Source organism: Ochlerotatus camptorhynchus, unplaced genomic scaffold (assembly GCF_037179485.1).
Source record: "Ochlerotatus camptorhynchus isolate MF236.1 unplaced genomic scaffold, CSIRO-AGI_Acam_v1.1 ptg000023l, whole genome shotgun sequence".
Classification (NCBI taxonomy): Eukaryota; Metazoa; Arthropoda; class Insecta; order Diptera; family Culicidae; genus Ochlerotatus; species Ochlerotatus camptorhynchus.
In genome coordinates this window covers 495,960-513,632 of record NW_027040515.1, presented here as the reverse complement: position 1 = coordinate 513,632, position 17,673 = coordinate 495,960, and the positions used below count along the sequence as shown (strand labels likewise).

Here is a 17,673-nt window from a genome sequence, read left to right as displayed (position 1 = left end):
ACAAATGTAAGGTTGGATTTATAACATCCTCTGCATATGTTGCATACAACACATGTAATGGCAGCTCTTGCCATAGGCTGCAGCGTGCTAGCATTTTTTTCCAGATTGCATATTTTTGCATAAACCCTTCAAGAGATGATTTTGTAGACGCAATGCATTTACTGATGCAATTTTTGATCGAAAAATAAACTAACATCAAAATCACAAAATTATTTTAAAAACCTTCCGGAGACCACATTACAGAATCTGTTCATGTCACGAAACATTGCAAATTTTGCATACTTTTCATAGTTGGTTGGATATGCATTAGTGTGATAATTTATTAGCAAGAGGAAGGTCTGAAGAGGGTAGGTGGATAGTTCCGCTAGAGTACGGCAGTATGAAAATGGAATAGAAGTTGAAAATGAGCGAAGGGCCATTAATGCGACAGTACTAATCAAACGCACACTTCTTTACCTAGCTCATACAATTGAGGAGATTTGAAGTATGTCTTCAAATCTACAAGCTTCAATACTTTTCATGCAATTTTACGGAAGAAATCCTCATTTTTTTCACCTCTGATGATCGAACCAACTTTAGACTTAGATTTGATTATTCTCTTTTTTACCAATTTAGATCTCCGAATGTGGACTGTCATTTTTGTTTTTTTTTTCCTCTGTTGACTTCCAGAGTACAACAAATTCGAAGCTAACGTAATACTGCTGCGGGATAATGCTTTCAAACTTCAACTTTTCAAATGACAATGAAAAACGACACGATTACGTTAGTCCCCACATAAGTCATGCCCCATGCCGCCCGCAGTGGACCCCCAAAATCGGCCAGCGAAATAAAGCTGACTGCGGGAAGTCCACGCCGCGATATATCGCGTTTCAATCTATACAGACTAAACACACCGACCGCGGGACTTGGTACCGACTCATACGACGTGCAACGAGATAAACCCGATAAAAGGGTTCGTCGCTTGAAGCCATCATAAAGGGTGTCCACGATGAAATTGCCACACACAAAATTGATTCGCAAAATTCGAGTTTTCATCCGATTGCCATCAAATTTTCAGGGATTGAGAAATAACTATTAAACTTCATTTTACCATTTTACTCGTATTTTATTTACAGTCCATACGCAAATGCCCGCACCTTGGCCTTAACCCCGGCCATAAGATTCTGCACAACCTGTGAATCAACCGTTTTTTGCATGTAAACCCATACTTTCTTCAGTACCTTAGGTCGTTTAAGAAGGTGCTGCTTCATAATCGCCCAGTACTTCTCGAGGGGGCGGAGCTCCGGAGTGTTGGGAGGGTTGACCATTTTCGGCACGAAATTGACCTTATTGTCCGCATACCACTTCAGCACGTCCTTGGAGTAGTGGCATGAGGCTAAATCCGGCCAGAAGATTGTTGGGACGTTGTGTGCCTTCAGGAGAGGAAGCAGCTGCTTCTGGAGGCACTCTTTTATGTACACCTGTCCGTTCATCGTGTCCTGGGTCACGAAAGGTGCACTCCGCTTCCCGCACGTGCAGATGGCTTGCCAAACCAGGAATTTCTTCGCAAATTTGGACATCTTCTGAGTGCGGACATGCACTGGAACGCTGAACTTATCCTTGGCCGTGAAAAACAGGTTGCCGGGGATCTGTTTGAAGTCGGCCTTCACATATGTTTCGTCGTCCATGATGCAGCATTCAACTTTCGTCAGCATGTTGAGGTACAACTTCCTGGCACGGGATTTGGCGGACTTGTTCTGCTTCTCGTCGCGATTAGGAGCCTTTTGTACCATGAACGTTCGAAGCCCAGCCTTAGTTTTGGCCTTCTGGACAAAACTTTGGCTTAGGTGCAGCTTCTTAGCCACATCCCTAACGGAGGCGTTCGGATTTCGGTTGAAGGCCCCAACTACGCGGTTGTGATTTTTGGTGTTGTACGGAATACTTTTTCCTTCACTTCTGGGCTTCCGATCGGTAGTCAACCGTTCCTCGAACCGCTTAATCACTCGCGACACCGTGGAATTCGCGATTCCCAACGTTTTAGCCATGGAACGATGCGAGAGATCCTTGTTCTCGTGATGAATGCGCAAGATTTTATCACGCACGAGCTGTTCTTTCGACTCCCTTTTCGCGAGTTTTGATCACAGGACTTTAAAACTTGCAGGATGTAAATAATGCACTATGAACTAAATCCACCCAAATTTTCATTAAATTCTACCCAACGGTTAAAAAGTTAGAGCAATTTCATAGTGTGGCAATTTCATCGTGGACACCCTTTATGAGGGGAAATTATACAAGTCGTTTGTTAACTGTTACGCATACGCGTTTTGACCTTTTCGGTCCCGGCTCCGAAGAATACGTTTATGGGACAAAATTACTTTTTGATTACTCGCAGGCATTTTGGGCGGTTTTGAGACTAGCTCTGCCAGCCACCGCTGATTTAAATTGCAGCATTGATGACTGATCGTGGCCCGTCTGGTTCTCCCGCAACTTGGGAAAGGCGATAAGGCAAGGTATGTGGAGGTGAACAATATTATAGCTGGAACCGGTTTCCTGATTCGGACAAATTGTGGCTTTTAACCAGCATTTTCCTGCTGTTGCTGTTGCTGCTGTGTTTTTGGAGCCCTTCGCTCAAATGGCAGTCGCGTTGAAGGAATGCAAGGTTCCGTTATGCAATTTTCTCTTCCATTGGACATTTTGATAGCTGACTGATGGCGTGGACGGAAAAAGTTGTACTCTATGCACAAAAGACATGTAGGTAGTACGTGTGGTTTTCAATATAAGATGGAAATTTAATTAATTGTGTCAGACCTTTTACGATTGGATGAATTCCGATAGTGTAACATGAACCGAATCATTTAGTTCATACCTTTAATGTAAGTGTGATTTCACGGTTGCTCGATTGAGTAATTAGGTATGAGATAACTAGAAATAGACGCATTTCGCGCCAAATCGTATTCAATGAAACTTTCTGAATGTGTGGACCTTGACTAAATAAGCCACTTTGAATAAACTTGGTTTTTTTTCCAAAATTTATCTAGACTAACCTTTGATAAGGGCCAAACTTTTTTTGCCGATTTTTTTCAAAAAAATATTATGGAAAAATGACAACTCCTACAAAAATGTATTGTATGGATGACTTTTAGGAAACTGTCCAAATTATCGAAAAAAAAAATGCTGATAAAATTTCCATTTTAGACCTACATTAAAAAAATCGATTTTTAAAATTTAAAGTCGATTTAAAAAAAAATGCCATGTTTCATTTGGATGAAACTTTGTCTTGTAAGGTTGGGGTGTCGGCAAGGCAAACGTGCGCACGTATCGTCGTATATGGATGCCCACCCAACTCATCAATGTTAGACACCCGGGTGCCAAGCTTTGACGTTCCCCGCTTGCTGCATCGTCGTGGGATTCGTCAGGAAGAAACACAAGAGCACCAATGACATTTATATAAGGTCTGGGCCAACAGGCAGCTTGCTGGTGTTAGAAGCAAAAATGTTGTAAACGTTGCTAGATAGAATAGAAATACGTCACTGCCAACAGCTGTTTCGTGTAAAAAGATAAACATTGCAATAAAATACGAGCACCACTAAACATTTGCACATTTCACTAACACCAATAAGCCCTTTGGCCCAGACCTTATATAAACGTCTTTGCAAGAGCACAGCACAGATAGGTAGTTACGCACACAAGAATAGGACTAGATAGAGAAATAGAATAAAGAGGAGTAGGAAAAAATACAAACAATGGAAATCTCGTAAAAGCATGCTTTAGTTAATAATAAAATCTCAACTTAACGTTTTCCGTTGTGAAATAAATGTTTGATTTGAAATCGATGTAATCTTGTTGATCAGTCCTATCAAAAATTATAATGAGAGGAAAAAAGTATCTTTACGTTGTTTCGGGTCCGTGTAATTATGTTGCTGTCTTCCGCGTGGTCGGAATTTTACTGTTATGTTGCGAACCTTTTTTGCTGCAACTGCGCCTCTGGCGGAATTTAAGTGAAACTACCGATGACGAGAACTTGACGTGGAACGTCGTTTAGGGTTTGTGTATTCTCTTACCGGGAGCTTTTTGGAGTTATTTCGATGTTGTGAAAGATTATGCTGTTTCGCAATAGAGGTTTCTACTCGATCAAATTCGGTAGTAGTCAAGCTGGCTCGATCTCTTCTTTCTAGGAAGATTTCATTTGGACTCGCCCTGGGGCAGTCTCATCCGGGCAAACTCAACGTGCCCTTTATCGGAGTGGCGCTTAAGCCGCAGGCTTAACCGAGATCGGCTACAGTCTCAAGTTACCATTGACACGGCTCGCACCGAACCCTCTAGCGGTTTCCGAGTCTACTATCAGAACACCAGGAGGCTCATGACTAAATTGAACGATGTTAATCTGGCTGCGCTTGGGAATATCACGGAAACTTGGCTCGATGGGAGGATCAATTCAGTGCAACTGTTTGGTGACTCTTTTACTGTCTACAGATTAGACCGTAATCCATCCAACAGCATTCGTACTCGCGCTGGTGGTGTCCTCATCGCTGTTTCCAACGCATTCGCCTCCTGCGTAATCGCCAACGAACTATTTACTACAATTGAAGCGGTTTGGGTTAAGGTCAGCCTCACTTCGCGGAACATCCTCATTGGAGCGGTGTATATTCCCCCTGAACGTCGACATGACTGCAGCACAATGCAGCTTCATCTGGATGCTACAGAATTTGCATCGTCCATGGCTGATATAACGGATGTGCTTCTTCTGCTTGGTGATTTCAATCAGCCTGGGCTTAGCTGGTCACCCTCAGGCCAGGGTTATGCGTTTCCAGATCCGATTGCATCTTCAACCACTCCTGTTAGCCGGTTGCTTGTTGATGGCACGGACTGAGCCAGATAAACCAGATAAACCTTGTTCCCAATTTTCAGTCTCGTTTTCTTGACTTGGTTTTTGTTAGCGAAAGTGCACTTCTGGATTGTGTCGCCGCTGAAGCGCCTGACGTCATCGTTCCTCTTGACAATTTCCACCCTGCTTTGGATATATCTATCGCGAACGGATCTCAAATTCGTTTTGATGAAACCATGACTGCCACTCGGCTCAATTTCCGGAAGACCGATTTCCGTTTGCTGAAGCGTTCCTTGTCCCGGATCAACTGGAACGTGTTGAATGACCTTGATATCGATACAACAGCCGCTCGCTATAATAGCCTTTTGCGCGACTGTGTTTGTGCTTCAGTACCGAAGTGCCTGCCTCCAAGAAAACCGCCTTGGTCTAACGCTACTCTCCGCAACCTGAAACGAGTGCGATCTAGAGCTTTCCGTGCTCTCACTCATCGACGATGTACCCTTACCAAGCGAAATTTTTCAATTGCCAGCAATGATTATCGCCACTACAACAAGCTTCCTTACAAGAGGTATGTAATTCGTACTCAACATAATCTGCAATGCGACCCCAAGGGATTCTGGTCGTTTGTGAATACGAAGAAGAAGGAAACTGGGCTGCCGTCAAAAATGTTTCTCGGCAATGACGTAGCATTGACAACTGAGGACGAATGCAGCCTATTTGCTAGGCACTTCTTAAGTGTCCTCTCGAATGACTCCCCATCGCCAGCAGAAATTGAGCGAGCCGTCCGTGATGTGCTAACCTACGTCGTAAACATGGATGTTTTTGCCGTAGATGTACAAATGATTCTCTCTGTGATGAGTTAAAACCAAATCATCATTTTCACCAGGTCCGAGTGTAATTCCATCTGCTGTCCTAAAAAAAATGCTCCGATATCTTAGCTGCTCCGTTGTCCTTGCTCTTCAACCTGTCACTTCGTCAACAGAAATTTCCCGCACTATGGAAACGCTCTACTATGTTCCCTGTTTTCAAGAAAGGAGACAAACGCCATGTGGAAAACTACCGTGGGATTACTTCGCTTGAGGTTGAATCTAAGGTGTTTGAGTCGCTGATAAATGAGAAATTGTTTGCTTCCTGCAAGCATTACATAAGTACATGTCAACATGGTTTCTTTCCTGGCCGCTCCGTGGAAACTAATCTCGTCAGCTTTACGTCGTTATGTATGGAAAATGTATGCAAGAAACTTCAAGTGGATGCCATCTACACTGATCTTAAAGCTGCGTTTGATAGAGTTGTGCACGACGTTCTGCTATCAAAGCTTGAAAAAATTGGATGTTCTGTTTCCTTCTGCAGCTGGCTTAGATCGTACCTCGTGCAACGTGAAGTTACTGTCTGCATTGGAAACTACTCATCGTACTGTTTCTCGAACAGATCAGGAGTTCCACAGGGTAGCACTTTGGGACTAGACCTGTGCGCCGCCGCTGACGATTTTCATACGCCGCCGCCGCCGATGAAATCGCCGCCGCAGTCAAATCTTTCACGCCGCCGAATAAATTTATGTCACGCCGATGAAAAATCCGTAGCACCTTTTCGGTAAAATGCATCTTGAACGCGTTGAAATTAGAGCTTGTGTGTGGTGCAGCGATTGTCATTTAGTTTTTTGACGTTTGTTCGCACTTTCTCGATCTAGCACACAGGAATGAATCATTCGGATTAGATTTACATAAAAGTGAATAAGAGACTTTTTTTAACAACACGTTGATATTTATTTGAGCTTTTTTTTGGAATATCTTACAGGTCCAAGTTGTGCGGGATTCAACGTATATCCGAAATACATCATCTTCAAATACATAAACAAAAAGTTATATGACTACAATGCGTGTACATTCAAATATGTATTAGAGTAATACAAGCATATCATTTATCGCTTTCAACATATTAATAACGTGTAATGCTCAATAAATGAAGGACATGAAGGAATTCCTAGGGCCCATTAAAATGTTACGTATGCAACAAATTGCTTTTTAATACTATGTAGGGGTGGATAACGTACTTTTCTTATACTTAATAAAAGGGTTGTAACACTTTGCCATACGATTTCACCAACAAGCACTTGACATATTTTTTAAACAAATTCCACACGCACCGCCAATGAGAATGGCTCAACATTGAGTAAGAGTTACTCATATTTGAGTTCAGGTTACTCACATTCACGAAAACATAGGTTACTCATACAATGAGTAAATTTTCCGACACTTTTCCGAGGAAAACTTCTCGAATATGAGAAAAACTTATTGTGGGTTTAGTCGTCTACTACTACACTTCTAACCTGTGCACAATTTGCTTAATTTTTCACATATTCGATTTTTTATTTATTTTAATATTGTGGGGTTGTCAACAAACTACGTAGCATTACGGCAGATTGTTGAGGTAAAACGTCCTCTTTTAGTTTTATTAACTGAAACTCATATTGTAGAAACTGAAGCTTTTGATCAGTATAGTATTGCGGGATATATTGTTGCTGCTTGTTTTCGCATTCTAGACACACTGGCGGTCTTGCTATTTATGTCAAAGAATCAGTTCAATTCAACCTTCGTACCAACGAAGTTATTAATGGCAACTGGTTCTTGGGCATTACAGTTGTACGTGGCATGAAGATGGGTAATTATGGTATTTTGAATCATTCCTACAGTTCTAGTGACCAGCGTTTTGTTGAAGTTTTAGAGAACTGGCTGGACACATTCCTTGATTCTAGTAAATTAAATAGATTAGCTAGCGATTTTAATATTAATTGGTGTGACAACCATAATTCAAATCATTTGAAGCGTTTAGCTGAGTTTTTCAATTTAAAGCAAACGGTACATGAGTATACGCGTATTTCCACCCAAGTAACAATTTGGGTTTTATGAGGGTTCTGTAGACCATGATTTGGACTTGTAGACTGCTATAAAACCACGATAAAACTTGCAATGTTGCTTGGGCAGGCACAGTAGAACTTCAATTGATCATGTTTACTCCAATTTTGATTCTATTTGTTCAGTTTACTGATTTTTTATTGAATTGAAATTGGTAGTTTGAAAATGTTTATTAAATCAAAAATTGGTGATTTGAAAATAACCGATCATGAGACCTTAGTGATTAGTGATATCGTTAGACCATGTTAACGATAACGATAATTTTGTAAAATTGAAGTGCTGGAGGAAATATTCGAAGCAAGCTGTTTGGAATCTTGTGAAGAGAAGCGTGGATTTTCCATTCGTGGTCGGTAATAAGATGAGTCCACAGCTGTTATTACTAACGTTTGAAAACGTGTACCAATCAACTAGTTAAGCAGAAGATTGTTTCTTTAAAAAACTCGAACAGCTGGTACAATTTGGATCTTTTGCGTCTTAAACGGAAAAGGGACAAATCAGACATAACATTTGATAACGGTACAAAAGCATTTGTAAACAAACTTTCTATGGCCCTTTACACGCGAACCAAAGTACGCCCACGCAAAACAAAATCCAATTTCGGAAAGGTGATAGTTGCCCCTATCCGATGTTAGAATATGTTCAAAGGAATATTGATCAGCATCAAAACAACAGCAACTAGGTCATTGTTCACTCGACTGTCGACAAAAGCAGTGTACCACGCGATCGTCTATTTTCTCGGCAGCATTGTTCTTCATCAGCAGTTCTTTCGGTCGATGCGTCGTCGACTTTGGAAAGCAATCGTTTCGTGATGAGTGTGTGAGTGGTGACCACGTTTTGCGTCCATTGCTGCAATGGAAGTGCTTTGCCCCACGATGGTGTAACTGCCATACAATGAAACCACTGGAAGCGGCTCCAGTTCTGATGGAGGAGGCTTTTTGGATAGCGGAAGATAAAATGTTTATTGTGTTGTACCTTTTGACTCTAGTTTTAAGATGTATTGTATAGTGACCAAGAATCCTCGGCTCTGTAAAGTTAATTCGTTTGAGCCTTATCAAATAAATCAATGAACAACAAAACACTTTGCTGTTGTTATGGAAAATTTTGAAATAATTTTTAAAACCTGGCTCATTAGAACAGTCAGAACAAGTAATTGGAGCTAAGTTTAATGATTATTTTGTAGACAGTGTTTCATTGATTAATCAATCAATTGAATTGGTCGATGAACCTGACGAAATAAAACATCCACTTAATAGTAGTTGTAGATTTGAAGTTTTTCACCTAATTACATTAGATGAACTTAGAGTTATTTGTTTTTCGTTAGGAAAATCGACTGGAGTAGGTAATGTTAATGCTAGAGTTATTCAAGATTGCTTTCATGTCATTGGCCACATCTTGCTGGACCTTATTAATGAATCATTACAAACTGGACATGTGTCACAAATTTGGAAGGAATCCTTAGTGGTTCATATTCAAAAAGTTGCTAGAACGATTAAAGCTGAAGGGTTTCGTCCCATCAACATGTTGCACATATTAGAGAAAATTTTAGAACTTGTTGTTAAAGGCCACCTGTTGGAGTATTTAAATAGTAATAGCATTGAGGTAACTCTAAGGCTAGTAGGTCCCGAAGAAACGTGCTCAACTTTTTGACTCAGCTCTGGTACTATCTTCGGTCCCAGGCTAATCGATGCACCCCTCGAAACATGGGAAAATCCACGAACCTCTCATTTTATCTGTCAAACTTTCATAGCAAATCAAAACAAACATTGTGTAGTGCTAGAATTTTGAATAGAATTGGGTACGTTAATCGATTTGCTTGGGACCAATAGGCTAGTCAAGTAGTGAGCCAATTTAAGATCGTTAGTTTCAACCGGTTGGTATTAGTTTGTTGATACCAGAACAATAGGGATATCGGGAAGGTCATTCTTGTGAAACCGCGTTGAATTTGGTATTAGTGAAGTGGAAAATTAACTTGGAGTGTAAAGATACGATTGTTGCTGTTTTTTTGGATCTTAAACGCGCTTTTGAAACAATTTCTAGGCCCTTATTGTTGAGATCAATCAAGCGCTTTGGAATTACGAGTACTGCATATAAATGGTTTAAAAGCTATTTGTCTGACAGAACTCAACGGACTGTTTTTAATGATTATGTTTCCAGTCCCGTGGGGAATAACCTTGGAGTGCCCCAGGAAAGTGTATTAGGGTCCCTGTTATTTATTATGTATATTAATGACTTGCGACGTGTTTTACGATTTTGCGACATTAATCTTTTTGCAGATGATACTGTGTTATTCATTGCAGCTAAGGATTTAGATTAACTTGAATGAAGATTTGTGTTCTCTTAGTGTTCTCTTAGTGTTCTCTTAGTAGGTTGAAGTATAAGCAGTTGAAATTGAATACAAGTAAAACTAAATTTATGGTAATTTCGCGGAATCGATTAAATGAGAACGTCTCTGTTGTAATTGATGATGAGACTTTTGATTGCGTTCGGGAGATCAAATATCTTGGCGTGATTATTGATGACAAACTTAAGTTCAACTCTCACATTGACAATGTCATCAGGAAAATTGCCAAGAAGTATGGAATTCTATGCCGACTGAAAAACGATTAAACTATTGCCAGAAAAATACAACTACCTATGCAAATCAATCATCTCTCCTCATCTAGACTTTTGGCCCTTCCATTTTATTTCTGTCCAATGAAACACAAAGTACTCAAACTATGAGTGACCTACGTTTTAGCGATTTTGAGTCATATGAACTCAACTCTGGGTAGCATTTTTTGTCCATGTGCTAATGGGTTAGAAAGTATTTTTTTTTCTAAATCATTAAATATAAACTCACGCCGACGACCGCCGGCTTGGGTGCGCAAAGTTTACACAGGCAACTCTCCCTAGCTCGATATTTAACATCCGATTGACATCGCCAAAGTACATCTATAAGTGTACCCCATCATCGTACTAGAATATGTCAAAGTTTGTGTTTGTTTTGATTCGCCTTATAAATTTGACAGTGTTTAATGAGGGGTGCGTGGATGTTCTACGTTTCAAAGGGTGCTTTAATAAGCTTGGGAACGAAGGTTTGGTACTTCCTGAGCCAAAGAGTTGAGCATGTTTCTTCGTGACCCCTGGTTTTAGTGTTAGTCTATGGTAATAGCCCCCTTTCACTGTGGTGTGTAAATCAACTTACTAAGGTTGTGTTAATCTGAAAAATGCTTCTGCGATTTTCTGTACACGTAATGTATATATATAATTAAAGGGTGATACGGTCAAAATTTGGTCAAGGGAAAACGCGTGTAAATCGGTGAAATCGTTTATTTAAAAAATCAAATTAAATTTCTTTTTCAAGTTCAATTAGTATAAAATTCAGGAAAAATATTCAGTTAGGCTTCCGCTTTTCCAAATCCGAATTGCCGGGCCTTACGCTTGACCCCTGCCATCAGATTTTGTACAGCCACCTTGTCCACCTTCTTCGCCGCAGAAAGCCAGTTTGTCTTGAACTGCTGCTCGCCCTTAGCAGTTTTTTGGTCTTCTTTAGGTTCCGCTTGACAATAGCCCAGTATTTCTCAATTGGGCGGAGCTCTGGCGTGTTGGGAGGGTTCTTGTCCTTGGGAACCACCTGCACGTTGTTGGCGGCGTACCACTCCATGGCCTTTTTACCGTAATGGCAAGATGCCAAATCCGGCCAAAACAGTACGGAACAACCGTGTTTCTTCAGGAAAGGCAGCAGACGTTTATTCAAACACTCTTTCACGTAAATTTCTTGGTTGACAGTCCCGGACGCTATGAAAATGCTGCTTTTCAAGCCACAGGTACAGATGGCTTGCCAAACCAGATATTTCTTTGCGAACTTTGACAGTTTCATGTGCTTGAAAACATCTGCTACCTTTCCCCTTCCTTTTGCCGTATAAAACTCCTGTCCCGGAAGCTGCTTGTAGTCGGCTTTGACGTAGGTTTCGTCGTCCATTACCACGCAGTCAAACTTCGTCAGCATCGTCGTGTACAGCCTCTGGGATCGCGCTTTGGCCGTCGTATTTTGTTTATCATCGCGATTTGGAGTCACTACCTTCTTGTAAGTCGATAGTCCGGCTCGTTTTTTGGCTCGATGCAAGGTTGTAGACGATACACCCAGCTTATTTGCGGCATATCGGAGAGAGAGGTTAGGGTTTCGCTTGAAACTACCGGCAACTCTCTTTGTCGTCTCAGCGGCTTCCGGTTTTCGATTTCCCCCCGATCCAGACTTCCTGGCTGTCGACAAACGTTCCCCAAACACTTTAATTACATTTGTAACGGTTGATTTGGCAACTTTTAGCGATTTTGCCAACTTTGCGTGCGAGTAGCTCGGATTTTCGCGATGCGCGAGCAAAATTTTGATACGCTGCTCTTCTTGCTTGGACGGCATTTTGACAACTGAAGAGTGAATTCCAAAATCAAAATAGGAGCAACATTCTACACACACACACCTTCAAAATGAGGGGTGTTCAGGTTTTTTAAATGCAAAATTGAAAGAAATACGTCACCGTATCACCCTTTAAAAATTATAACCTAGAAAGAAAGCCCAAGCGTTTCTCACTGAGTTGCATGCTGCCTCAAATTTCCACCGGATTGAACAAGAAGATCCATAAAAAATCTATTTTATGGATTAGCATCATTGAATGACAGTTATACACTCCGTTCGAAACTGTTCCCGAATTACACATTTGCAAACAGTGTCATTATTATTCAACTTCCCGGTCTACTGTTGCGCTCTAAAATCGAACGGAACGGAACACGACGACAAACAATGTATACAAATTGTCATCATCGATAATCGATATAAATCGCTTTTGATCGCTCTCAATTCATTGCACACTGGGCCAGTCATTCAAGCGTCGCAGCCTACCATTCAAAAACCGCAATCACGGAATTGCCATTGGGAACGAATCAATGAAAATTTGCACAAATTGCTGCCACCCCGGAAAACATGGATAAAATTATGGCAACCACAAAAGACACTAAGCACCGCGATCATCGGTTAGCTCATGTTACGATTTGATCCATCAATAAAAAATAATAAAAAACCAATTGATCATCTCAATTTAGAGCGCGATTCAGAACCGATTTGCAATCGAGTCGTTCTTCAACAGCGGGTTTAGTCCATTACATCGATCAGGGTGCCAAAATAATGGATCAACAGGTGTTTCGATTCCAATGACGAGCATTCAAGAACATCCACCGAACTTTTATGAGACGCAGCTTGAATCATTCCATTTACAGAGAGGTACCGTTGTTTGCGGATGGAGTTTTAGCTGGTATTCGTTTTTTCTGGTTTCTGGTAATAAAGGAACTACTGAAGACCAAGCAGCTAAATAGGCATTGGTAAACAAGGAATAGCACCTAAAACTCCATCCGCATACAACGATACCTCTCTGTAATACCGATTCGCCATATGCTTTCGGAGGCTTACTCATGTTTTAAAGTTCAAGATCAGTCTGATCAAATCATTCGCATTTATCCTCACCTTGACTTGACGGTAGAGTAGGTACAATTTTCTCTCCACATTCAATTTCATCTCTCGCAGGAATGACTATAGCTGCATCGTTGGCCGCCCCGTGGAGATGTGCAACCGTTGAACCCCTTTTTACCCACTTTGAACTTGAGCTTCCAACTGAGCACATTACTTACAACCACTTTCAATCAAGGTGAAATTGTTGCACAAGTGGCCAGCATCGCTTGGGGAGGCACGCCAATCAAATCCATTTATCAAGATCGAACCTTTCAGAAAACCTTTTTAATCGCGTGCTTTCGAGATCTTACATTCACAGAAAGTCCACAGTTAGCAATTATCCGGGGAAAAAGAAGGGGCAGTCGAAACGTTTTCAAGACTTTTTATCACTGCTTCTTGGTGTTAATAAATGTAATTGATTTTTTTTTAAATAATAATAAATGTTTCTCTTAACTTTCTTGCAGGGCTACCGAGACGAGATGCTGTCGGAGGAGATGAGTTCACTGGTGCCACCGGGGCTACAGGGTAAGGCGGACATCCTGTTCGGGAATCTGCACGAGCTGTACACCTTCCACAATGATATTTTTCTCAAGGATCTGGAGAACTGTATTTCCACCACCGAACTAGTCGCATTGTGCTTCGTGCAGAGGGTGAGTATATGAGGATAGTTGTTGTTCTAGTATATTGGCGAGCAGTTCCATGCAAATGTTTTATTTAGAATTGTTAAAAACATTTGTATGTATATTTTTTCCCAGAAAAAACATTAATATTCTACACAACTTTGTCTTGGACGTCATTTCGATCAGAAATGCCGATTCCATGCTACAATTTTTTATTAAAATTTTAAATTAGGCATTTTGAAAATTTTACAAGATCAAAAATGGCCGGGTTTAGCAAAAATGTGAATCATTGTCCATAACAAACAATTATGCAAAGTTTCATGCAAATCGGAGAAGGTCGAGTTTATCCGTCTGGTCATTTGTTCTACAACATTGCACTGGTCTATCTTAAGTAATTAAAAGTTGATATTTTGAAATCAATAACCATAAGGAGCAACCACGTAGACAATTTTTTAATATTTTTGACCCCCTACCTCTGCGCAGACAATTTCCCATACAAAAAAATTTAAATTTGTATGGGCCGTGAATAATTGCCAACCCCCCCCATAAACTGTCTACGTAGTTTATGAACAGCCCCTTAGTATAAAAGTTGTTTATACGGACGCGAGTATAAATCCATGTTATGTCCACTTTGTATTGACTATTAGTAAACAATGACTTCTCTCGTTGATTTATAGGGATTCAAGTCACGCCTCAACAAACCAACATATCCATAGAGTAGGGGAAGTCTTCCCCTACTCGATGGTGATGTTGATTTGTCAGGGAAAGCCATGACATGAAATCATCGAGATATATTTTTGGCCAGCTAGAATGGCCACTGTGCGCCGAACACCAACGAATAATGCATTTTATCGATAGCCAACACCCAACTCTCGAAAGTCGCCCGTTATCATTCATAGCTAACTTTGTATTTTTTTTTTTTAAATCTTCTATTCCAGCGGGACACGTTCTTCCGGCTGTACTCGTACTACTGTCAGAACATTCCGCGCTCCGAACGGCTCCGGGAAACCCTGGTCGACACGCATCTGTTCCTGCAGGAGTGCCAGAAGAAACTCGGCCACAAACTTCCACTCGCCGCCTACCTGCTCAAACCAGTACAAAGGATCACCAAGTATCAACTTCTCTTAAAGGACCTGTTAAAGTAACGTTTTTCGTATTTCTTTCAGACTTTTACTTTTACCAATCGCTTTCCAGTTTAAATTCATTACACCCCACAGACAGGATGGTTCCACAATTCGCTAATGTTTCTTTTTATGTCGTTTATGTTTATATTTTTCCTCCCGCGCCTCTTTCTCTGGTGATTGTGATCCCGAATGTCTTGCTTTGTCCGTGAAATCGAAATATCCTCTCTGAAAACTATCTAGATTCAGTGACACCGGAACGTGTTCCCGGGAGCTGCAGAAGGCGTTGGACTGCATGCTGGTGGTGCTCAAGTGCGTCAACGATTCGATGCATCAGATTGCAATAACTGGTTTTCCGGTAAGTAGAGCAGCGTTTCAGCGTACAGCAATGTGTCCACACAACGGCTTTCGCTTATCGCTGTCCCCCCCACCATTTTCCCTCATCATTCACCTTACCAAATGCAAACCGATGAACCCGGCCGATGATGGCCGGAACTGGCTTTCATCAGCCGCTACCATAAACATCTCATTTGCATATTGCGTTTATCACCACGCACTAACTCAGGGAGTTAACGAGGGTTGGATTTAGGAGCGATAGTAATGCACCTTTAAGGTTGCTCCTTTCTCCTTAATCCAAAGCAGGGTCATTACCACTGCAAAAATGACAACCAACGGGTAAGTTCCAAAAACAAAAAGCAAATTTCTTTTTTCACGCCTCCGTAGGCCGACCTCTCCCAGCAGGGTGAACTACTGATGCAGGATTCGTTTCAATTGTGGACCGAAAGCAAGAAAGATCTCCGGTTGCGACTGAAAACTCAACATCGGCACATATTCCTATACCAGAAAGCGATGCTGTTCTGCAAGCAAGGCTCGAAAACCGGCCACAACAAGAGTACCTACCAGTTCAAACACTGGCTTCAGGTCTGATGCCCCATCCAACCGCCACACCTCGGTGCACTTCTTGACTAATGAATGAGCTTTTGCCCTTGTTTGCTTGCTTTTAGATGTCCCAAATCGGTCTAACGGAATCGGTACGGGGCGACCCACGGAGGTTCGAAGTGTGGCTCCAAGGTCGACAGGAGGTGCACACGATACAGGCCAACACGGTCGAAATCAAGAACAAGTGGGTGGCGGAAATCAAACGGGTGCTGCTCAATCAGCTCGAGGAGCTCAAGGGGGAGAAGATCAAACAGTACGGACTGAATCACAAGTGAGTACGCAATTTGGTCTTCGCTCGTGAGCTATTTATAGGTGGTGTTTGTAAACCGTTTAGGCAAGGAGTCCACTGATTTAGCGGCGGTGTGGCATCTGCTAGTATTAAAAAAAAAACCGTGTCCGACAACGACATGATGTTTATGATGCCACAACGTCGCCACACTAGTAGTGGACGCCTGGTCTACCCAACCAGCTGCCAATTGTTGCACATTTTACATTGTTTACTGTGTAGCATTTATCCATAACCATGTCGTTTACCGATCATCGTGACATGATAATCAGTGATCAATTGTTGAATGAAAAAAAATTGTGTTTCTCATACTAGAAGTATTAGAAATATTGTTATAAAACATGTTTTAAATGTTGATAACATGGTGCACATGATTTCGGCCGAATCCTTAATTTTTCAGCTAATAATCCTCAGTTGTAAAATAAGCTATTACTAGCTCAAAATGCAAATAAACTAAGTAATATGTACAGGAAACGGTTGGTTATTCTGTTATCTAACGATCAATTGCAATACATCTATCAAACATGAAAAAATTACAGAAACAATATTAATGTTCAATAATTGGATCACATGTCGACTCTTGGTTTGATAACGCCTAAAGGTATGCAACGTTTCATATAAAACAGCTGCTGCGTATTTTGTGGTTCGAATATACTGCCGCTTTTCGCATGTCCGTCCCATGGCGAAAATCGGCAAGCCGAGAAAATTGCGTTTTAAGTTTGCTTCGTACCATTGATTCTTATGTGATGGGACAACCAATGTGACTGTCTTTCCAAACTTTTTCAGAACAAAGTTGATGAGTTCATCCAGTATTATGAAAATATGGGTAATTAGCTACCATTTGCATTGAAAAACTCAGTTTTGACAAAAACGACTATGGGACCGACATGCGAAGAGCGGCAGTATAGGCGAATTCAAAAGAAACTAAGCGATCGTTTCTCGCGCAACACGAGAAAAGGGCCTATCATTGTTGATCGATTCTCTTCATCGATTTTCTTTTTCGCGAATAACCCGACTGCAAATTAATTTCATATTGAGTTTGTTGTTCCAGGCGCAAGTTAACATCATCTTCTATCGAACTGTGCTGCGAGCTTAGCGAGAAATTCGTTTATGTTGCCGTGGTAAACCAAAGAGAAAGCCAATGAAGAGAATCGATCAACGAGGATAGGCCCTTTTCAAATGTTACGCGAGGTTTCAGCCCCTGGCGGTTAATAGGGGAACCCTCAAAAGAGCGATTAGGGCGGACATTTTCACCGTGAAGCATACACTGTACACAAACATCATCCTCTGATCGAATGAAACCTCAGACCATTCAAAACAAAACACCGAAATCGCTTTTTCGAATGATAGCTGCTACCGGATGACGGTTGATTTGAAATCAGATGATTTTCCTATCGACTACAGGATGAAAATTGTTATGAGAAGAAACCGGGCCTTCAGTTGAAATGCGTAATGCTCTCTGCAGAATGACTGTCATACTAAATGGAAATGCATATGTTATTGGTTCAGCCC

General features: G+C 41.2%; 1 protein-coding gene across 3 annotated transcripts in view; it reads left to right on the top strand.

The window, feature by feature from the left end:
• LOC135706715 (guanine nucleotide exchange factor DBS) overlaps positions 1 to 17,673 on the top strand; it is a 435,434-nt gene that overhangs the window by 405,467 nt on the left and 12,294 nt on the right. For all 3 annotated transcript variants that reach the window (XM_065228374.1, XM_065228382.1, XM_065228366.1), the window contains 5 exons: positions 13,660 to 13,845; positions 14,754 to 14,956; positions 15,180 to 15,294; positions 15,660 to 15,857; positions 15,941 to 16,146. In XM_065228374.1, coding sequence (XP_065084446.1) covers positions 13,660 to 13,845; positions 14,754 to 14,956; positions 15,180 to 15,294; positions 15,660 to 15,857; positions 15,941 to 16,146 — 908 coding nt within the window. The remainder of the gene's footprint in view (positions 1 to 13,659; positions 13,846 to 14,753; positions 14,957 to 15,179; positions 15,295 to 15,659; positions 15,858 to 15,940; positions 16,147 to 17,673) is intronic.